At 37.7% G+C, this 9,020-nt stretch overlaps 1 protein-coding gene across 1 annotated transcript; it reads right to left on the bottom strand.

Moving 5' to 3' along the window:
* Positions 1-4,968: 4,968 nt before the first annotated feature.
* LOC132640800 (uncharacterized) lies at positions 4,969-6,133 on the bottom strand. Its single transcript, XM_060357571.1, has one exon. The coding sequence runs from the start codon at positions 5,990-5,992 to the stop codon at positions 5,084-5,086; it is 909 nt and encodes a 302-aa protein (XP_060213554.1). The 5' UTR covers positions 5,993-6,133; the 3' UTR covers positions 4,969-5,083.
* Positions 6,134-9,020: the final 2,887 nt, after the last annotated feature.

Genomic DNA, 9,020 nt, shown 5'->3' with positions numbered 1-9,020 from the left:
TGATCAGATGAATGGCATTAATAATAGTCATACAAAAACCATGATTATCTATCCCCAGGAGACTCACTGCCATAAAATCAGCAGAGAATTCAATCGCCAATACTGATATCAGAACAGGAAAGTGACCTTAGCACTTCCGACTGATTCACACCAAGCAATCAGAAAAAATATACATTTTTATTTCATCGTCAGCTCTGCCTCATTATAGAGTCAGCTTGTCACTAAACATCAACCAGGAGAAGAAATAGTTAAAATCAACAATTACTCTAAAGAAGAGAAATTGAGATATCACTTTACTGGCAAGGGCCTTTACTAGCAATGTTGGAGACACCTTGTGCCATGGGGTGTTGTCAGACACTGTTTCACTGAAAATTTAATATTATATACTATATATTTAGATTTTTTTTTTTTTAAAAGACGCATACACCATAAACAAGGACTTATTATGCAAGAGCCTGCATACATCACAGGTGACTAGTATATTCTTTTTGTCTTGGGGCTCTGGTGTGCAACATTAATCTAGTTAATTACCCACTTCATGACAAATCAAGTCAAGGAGAAGCATGATTATGACTTTCCTTCCCTAGTTAATTACCCACTTCATGACAAATCAATTCGAGGAAAAACATACTTTTCTTCCCTAGTTAATTACCTACTTCATGACATTGCTTGGCACAAATCCAGTGTAATGAATCACTAGCCTTACAGAAAAGATTCAGTAAGAATAACAATTCTTCATCTTTATTTTTTACAATTGTGGTGTCCTGTTCAACTTACGCACACCTCGACTAATTCCACAAAGTACTTGCTATCTCCCACCAGCACGGCAAAGGTACCGACTAACCTTGTGCACCAAGGTTTCGACATCTGCGGAAAAAGATCACCTACTGTTTTTGCCACTGTTGGATTTGAACCTGTAACCTCATGGTTCTCAACCCACTTCATTGATAACTCACACCCTTGTGTACACAATATCAATTCTTCACTTTGCAAACCAAGAGAATAAGATATACACCAGATGTCTCACACTATAAGTGCCTAGGAAAGAACATCTTACTTCCTCAACTCAATTTATATGACTTGTTTGAAATAATAGTACAAGAAAAAAGATCTTTTCCTTTATAAGGTAAAGTAAGTACAAGAAAAAAGATCTTAAATAGTCGACATGCTAGAGCAATCGTACAAACATCACACCACTGTTTAAATGAATTTAAATACGAGATAATGCATAAATAACAACCTCAACTTATTCCGAATTTTTAACTGCACACCTAAACATTGCGGGGCCCTGACCCGTTAACCCTTTTAAGACTTTTTTGAAGTGGAATAAGTTCCCTCTTTCCACAAGATAAACATATTTTGTGTTAAGTGGTGACATACATGTTGTTGTACTTACCACTGAACTTTTTTCACCTGTTTTCCCCTCTTGCTCTTTCTTTCCCTACTATCCTCTCTTCCTCCACCATTCCACACCGTTACCACTCCTCCACCTGTCACAATTTACTAATATCTTCAGTGGTGAAGCTAACCCAAATCCTACACCACCATTAATTGCCTATTCACTTCAATTGGATTTATCCCAAGGACATTCACTAGGAAACAATACTTTTGACACCCCAAATATCGCCACTGGATTCTGATTACATGTACTTCACCCATGCTTAAACAATTACTGTGTTAATCGCTTGAAGACACCTATTACCACTACCCAAGAAATCTACCTCAATTTTACAGCAAAGATTTGACCACAGGTCAATGCTTCGGGCTGATGTTGCTCGGATCGTGTTTATGAGTGAAATGTGGTTGCAAGTGTATTATTTTTGTGGGTTTTCTTGAGAGAGAAAGTGATAGTGTCGTGAAGAATGGACCGGTATGTGTTTGATATATATTCTGTGAAGCTGACAGAGGCTACGCGGTTGGAAAGATGGAAGTCACAGGCTTTTTTTTTTTTGGAGAGAGAGGGTGGTTATGGTAAGATTTTCAGAGAAGGGCCCGGCTTTGAAGGTCTTTGGTGTTGTCTAGGTATTAAAGGAGATGGTTCAAGGGTAATGCTCTGTGTTTTTGGAGAAGTTAGGTATTGTGTATCTCGAGAAGAAGCAGTCCCATAAGACTGCCAGGGCAATATCATGGAAAGGACCTGTTGCTCTAGACCTTAAAGAAGAATAAATGGATACACTATTGTTCACTGTTCCGTACCAAAATATCTTTGCAAATTCAAGAGTTATGCTCTACCGCTCTATTACCATATAAAAACTAGTACAGCTCTGGGTAGAGAACGTCACCTCTCTATATCGCCAAAGCCCTGATGCTTAATCATAGAAGACTCACAAAATGAAAATACTGAAGCACACAAAGAATCTCTCAATAACTAAAATAAATTCTGCCATAGCCCTCCTACAAGTAGCTGTCGAAATGGGAAATAAATGGTTGATCTTTGTGCACGTGATGCACCAAGTTCCTGGGTGTAATATCTCGGTTTCAAGCCTGCTTTGGCAAGGACCCAAAATGTCTTTGCTTTTCCTCCCGACAACAATTAAACCCCTCCCCTGCAAACACCAACCAACTTTAACTTTCTCTACTTATAAGGGCATAACTGCAATACAATCTTAAATCCATCAACAATCATGCCTAATCCCATGCACCTGGAATTAGTCGAGGTGCACGCAAGCTGGCCTGAACACCACGGTCATAAAAATAAAAGGAATATATATATATATATATATATATCAAAATTCCGGATAATCCCATTTGAGAATAAACATTTCTAGATTTGGGTATCAACTTAAAGGGGACTAGTGCCTACATTAGTTGAGCTCTCGTGAGGTGAGTTAAGAATATCGATTAATTCATATGGTGTTTTGGTACCAAATCTAGTTTACCTTCCTGGCAAAATAAACTCACTATCCCCTGTCACAACATACCTTGTGGCTCCCATCCTAGGTACCCCCCCCCCCCCCCCCCCCCCCATCCTTCTTTAGTAAATCTTTGCATTGTAATTTAGCCTATGACTTTAATTTTATCAAAATAAGTTATACCAATTTCTAACCAAACTGGACCTTTATTCATACACCAACCCGTTGCTAATCCAATAGTCACACACAAAATAAGAATTATCAGACTTCATCAATGATTCCCTCACAAACAACCAAATGCCTAAAGGACAAGCGAAAAGGATAAGACCATAAGTGAAAACTTAACATCCAAGCGACTGCATATACAGTTCTCAGTCTCTGAGAATATATGAGATCAGCAAGCTAATATCAGCTACATATCAAACCGAGAAAGAAAAGATATTGCCAGAAAAGTGAGCCATGTCAGTCAACTTTTGAAGTTGGAAATAAGACTACATCTCATTCATAGCAGCAAAAAGAAATCTACTATTCTAATGGTTCAGATAGCCCCCCACCCCCACCCACCCCAACATCCTCCATTCCAAAAAGGGGAAGAAACGGAGAACACATGAAAAACACACACTATGTCCAAAAATATTGAAATTAGCAAAAGATTATATCTAGGCTAGGAAACATCAGACTTCGATTGCCTGAAAATAAACAAATGAAAGCAGAACGAAGAGACTAGAAAACAAAACAGTGACTGACTGGTGCAACCACTTGCAAGCGAAAATGGCAAATTTGAGGTCAGGAGAGAAATTTTTAGCCATGTAGGTGCAACCATGGCTAGTTAGGGAAGATGGGAAGATAAAAAAGCATTTATCTCACCTAAAAGCCTTTATCAACAATCTGTGACAAAGCTGGGAAAGTTAGATACGAAGTTAGTACCTCCCTTTAGAAGCATGTTTTCAAAAACGTCTGTCAGAAATATCATATATATTCCACATACTGAATATCTCTCTTTCCAAGCTAACTACCTGTGTGTTTTTCAGCTGAATGAAATTTGTGTCAGAATACAGGATATAAAGCATTTTTTTTTTTTTTTTGTGATCAGAAATTTGTAAATTTCATTAGTTAACCAGCAAAAAGAGAATGCTGGAAGCAGTAACGACCAAAAGAGAATGTCAACAAGCAAAATATAAAGATCTTCCCTCTATTAACTGAATGAGACAAGGCGAACAACGAGCATAAAAGGGGTACACAAATATTTCACAACACAAACATCATTAAGTGTGAGGGAGCCTCTTATTTACTAGTTATATCTACTTTCCTACAGGAGACAAATTAGAGTCTCCCGAGAAGAAGGCTAAAGCTTCAAAGGGGATTCTCGATAAGATCGACAACCTAGAAGATGTAAGTTTATTACAAGGAAATTTCTTATAGCATATTTAGAAGCTAACAAAGCATAGACTATCTGAACTATGCTTTGGTGAACGACTTAACTGAAGTCTAAGATATGTGCTCTTATTTCATGTACTTCTCTAGAAGGTCATTCTTTGTTTCATCAAATGATTCACCATTTTCTTATATAGTCAAACAACTCACCATTTGTTGTTCACAGTGTAATTAAAATTTCCAACTACATTAAGGAAGATTTTTCGTTCTATACAAGTTAATATAAGAGAAGATCCCTTTTTGATAACGAATACAAAGGATCTTATTACGGAAAGTGGAACTAAATACTGGTAAAAACGAAGGTTAGAGAGGACACCTTGCAGCTAAAGTGCTATAGACGTATAGAAGGTTAGAGAGGACATCTTGCAGCTAAAGTGCTATAGATGTATATAGTCTAACCATATGGCACACAAATTAATAATCCAGAATATACCAGATTCGGAAGGTAATTTCCTTTATTTACATCTTACTTCATCAAAAAAAAAAAAGAAGGTAATTTCCTTTATTTCTTTTAATTAAATACGGGTGGTATTGATTCCAAGAACTGACTTCTTTCAAACTTATATATCTTAATACTTCATTTAGACACATTAGAAAGTACTTCTCGTGTCATTCTCATTTGTATATCGACGAGTACATTTCACAATAACTAACATACTAAAGGCAAAAGAAGAAAAAAATCTAGCTGCAAAACTAATACCCCTTGGAAATGTAATTATCCATGTAAAGCGGCAAAAAGGAAAGTCAGTAGAAAATAAAAGCTAAACATACATTCAAAAAACCATTAAATGCTAAACTCACGAAAACCCTTTTCGCAGCTTTAGTATGGCACTAAACATTTTTCGCCTGGAACCAACAGCATTAATCCCCATATCCTTAAGATCCTCTAAAGTCAACATAGGCAAAACCTCATCATCAACCTCATGTATCTCGAAAACAGGAGCATATCTCCCTAACCCCAAACCAATCAACCAATCCCTTACTCCAATACTTTTATCCCCAGAATTCATTTCGTTATGAACTCCACCATTGTTAAGGTCATCTCTACTCTCGGAAACTCTAGTCCTAATTCCTCTCCTATCCCAATACTGAAGCCCCATATGTTCCATAGAGTTAACTGGACTGTGCTCCTTCACTGGGCTTTCAGACCCCTCAGGCTCGAATTCCCTAAACTCTTCGTTATCGTTGTTATCGAAAAAGTTGTCTTCTCCTCCATTAGGCGTCTCAAACTTAGCTGACGTGGAGGAATGCCAATTTGTCCTCACTCTCTTGGTGGGTTTTCTTGATTTGGACTTGCGATTTCCCAAATCAAGATTGTAATTGCTGTTGTCCTCGTCATAATTATTATCGGTGGCACCACCGTTAACGAGGTTAGTTAAAGGGCGGGTTTTAGAAGTTTTAGCAGCGAGAGTGGGATCCTTGTGATAACGCCAGGTTTTGGTGGGGGCACGACGGAAGTGAGTTTCAGAAGGTGAGTCACCGATCTCGCCTAATCGAACACTAGGTCGGCGTTGGCGTTTAGGAGCCAAACTGGGGTTGCTGTTGTTGTTATTAAGGTTGTTGTTGTTGGTTGGAGGGTTATTATCGGATGGGGGAGGTGGTGGTGGAGCTATAGATGTTGTCGGGGTGGTGGTTGTCGTTGTAGTGGCAACGGAAGGGAGAGCAACGGCGGTGATGGAGGCGTCAGGCGGCTGTAGTTCGGCCATGGAAGAAAGTGGAGAGTGAGGGAGCGTGAGATAAGGCAAGTGAAACGACACGAATCAGCTGTAACGCGGTTGCAGTTTCAGTAGTCCGATTGACAGGCAAAACCTCGAACGCACGTAAGCCGTTTGTTTTTATCAACTTTTATAAAATGTATCTATCTCAATACATATTACTCCACTATATATTGCCTTCATTTCAATTTGTTTGATTAGTTTCGACTAGGCACCAAGTTTAAGAAAGTAAATAAGATTTTTGAATTTGTAATATATTCTCTAATTTTTTAATTTTAAACATGTCATGTGAAAAGTTAGAATTAAAAGATTATCAAAAAAGGAAAGAAGCATTCTTTTTTAAACTGCCAAAAAAAAAGTAAGACAATAAATTAAAAGAGAGGGAGCATGTTACACCTCGGAAAATTTTCCGTTGATGCACAGTGAATAGACTAACGAAGAGCACGAAGTATGCGGTATATCGATAGTGAGAGATGACATTTGATGACCCTAATTAAGATTTCAAAGACGTGAGGTAGGGGAAGGAAATTTGCCAAGAGAAGGCAAGGCGTACGATAGGTATCGAAAAGGAATTACGAGTAACGAGTTAATGACGACTTAATGATGCTTTGGGGAAGAGTTATAGCATCCTTTAGATTATTAATGAGGTGATAAACAAGTGCTAAGAAGGTTCCCTAAGGATTGGAGATCAAATGAAGTGACAAGAAAAAGATCAGTGAAGAGATGAGTTATACGGTCGATTATACGGTCCGTATAATGTTATACTGACCATTATACGGTCCGCAGGATTATCACAGTGAAGTCCCTCACTGGTGAGATTATACGGTCACTTATACGGACCGTATAAAGTTATACAGCCCGTATAATGTGCCGTATAATTGTCACAAAGGCGAGACGTTGAAGAGGTCATTTTACGGTCACTTATACGGACCGTATAAAATTATACGGCCCGTATAATGTGCCGTATAATGAGCACAGAGTCGAGTGGAAAAGGAGGCAATTTCCCGGTCACTTATATGGACCGTATAAGTGTCTGTATAATTTTCTCGACAGATCAGCTTTCACGCTATTAAAAAGGGACCAAGTCATTATTTCATTTCATTTTTCATCCAACACTTCAAGAACTTTCTAGAAACCCTCTCCACTCTTTAGCTACAAGAACACAAGAGAAATATTTTGATCAACTTCATCAAACTAAGAAAACCAAGTGTAAGAAACCCACTAAAGATCATCCAAGCCAAGAAATCTCATTGGAGATGAACTAGGGTTTTGACTCAAGTGAAGTATTTCCATCCAAAGCTTATTCCTATAATATCTAAGGTAAGTTTTATGATCTTTCCATGTTATTTAAGGTATTGAGAAGTTGAAACACTTGAATTGTAGGAGGAGATAGAAAATGGGTCACGAATGTGGGAATAGTGTCATTTTTTAGTAATGGCTTGGGTTGAGTAATGGTTCTTGATATGTTATGATTATAATCATGTTATAAATGACATTAAGAACATGGGATAAACATTGTATATGAGTGAAGGTAATAGTGTGCTATGACCATGGATATGGATGACTTGAAGTGAATTGAGGAAAGTGGATAATGTAGTTAAATAAAGACTATTGTTATGATGTTGTGAATGTATTATTGATGTTTGGGAGTTGATGTATGATATGGAGGAAGTCGTATAAATAAAGGAGATGTTGTCCAATTTTCTCTAAGCTTTAGTCATGTATGCTAGCTATCGATTTTTAATGATAGTATAACTCTAATAAAGGTAGAAACGTTAGCATTGAAGGAGAACGTGTAAGTGACAAAATAGTTGAACGGAAAGGTATGTAAGGCTAACCCTTCTTTCATAAGGCATGGTTCTTCGGCCAAATATCTATTCTTCTATGAGCCTATGATGTCCTCCAAATGATTCTATCTTCAAAAGCTACTAAGCTCATGATTCTCGATACGTTACGATTGTACTAAAATCCTCACATGACGAGTAATCCTATAAAGATAGATGTAATGAACGACGATAATGGTGATGATGATAATGATGACGATGTAATAGTAATGATGCTAAAGATGTGTTATACCCCGCATTTTCAGAGCCTGAGTGTGACACGTGCTTCCTCAAATATTGACAATCACGTTGTTACTACATAATTTAAACTCACGTTGATAGTATTATATTTCGTATTTTTTTGTACGTTGGATTATTTGTAAGCGGAGGTGGGGCCCACACATCGAGATTTTTTTTTGGAACACGTGACAAGTTATATGAATCACATATGTGAAGTTAAACACAACTCAAGAAGGACCCTTGAGCCAAATCAAAGTGGAAGTCCTCCAAACAAATATTTTTAAGTAACGTTTTCGGGTGATCTGACTTCGAGGGGCAAAAACAGTATTATAAGTTTGGAATTTGGAAACATACCAAGAAATAGAAGTTGTAGATAATTGAATTAGATTTCCAACCATAGGTCGTGGGTCCACAGGAGACGTCGTGATAAGGAGATATGGACGTTTTAAGGCAGGAAGGTCAGTGGGCTAGGCCCAATCCGGGCCCAACCGGGTTAGGCCCATGACCCATGTTTATTTAAGTGATATATCGGCCTTTTCTCCTCATTTTTCAGAACAAAACACCAAGAAAATTCTGGAGAAAAAGAGAGAAGAGAGCTTAGAGAGAAAAGATCAATTTTGACCAAAATCTGAGCCCCGAATCCCGAAGCCCGTGAAGAGAAAAGTGTTCTATGTTGTGTTGCCTCCAATTTGAGCTAAAAATCAACCAAAAATAAGGGGGTGGACGTGGTGGCTGCACACTTGAGGTAAGATTAAGGTTCCTTTTCATTACTAATAAGTTTATTTAGAGTTCTACCGAACTAGAACGGAGAAAATAGTGTGATAAATTCGTTTGTTGGCGTTGTGAATTATGGAATGAGATTTGAAGAGAATTTTGAATGAAAATAAATGTATTCAACTTGTAGAATGTGGAGGATGTCGTTAGTATTAATTTCGACTCCCTTACGGAAATAAAAT

This window comes from Lycium barbarum, chromosome 5 (assembly GCF_019175385.1).
Source record: "Lycium barbarum isolate Lr01 chromosome 5, ASM1917538v2, whole genome shotgun sequence".
Classification (NCBI taxonomy): domain Eukaryota; kingdom Viridiplantae; phylum Streptophyta; class Magnoliopsida; order Solanales; family Solanaceae; genus Lycium; species Lycium barbarum.
Note: the sequence above shows the minus strand (reverse complement) of the source record. Positions and strands in the feature narration are given on the sequence as shown.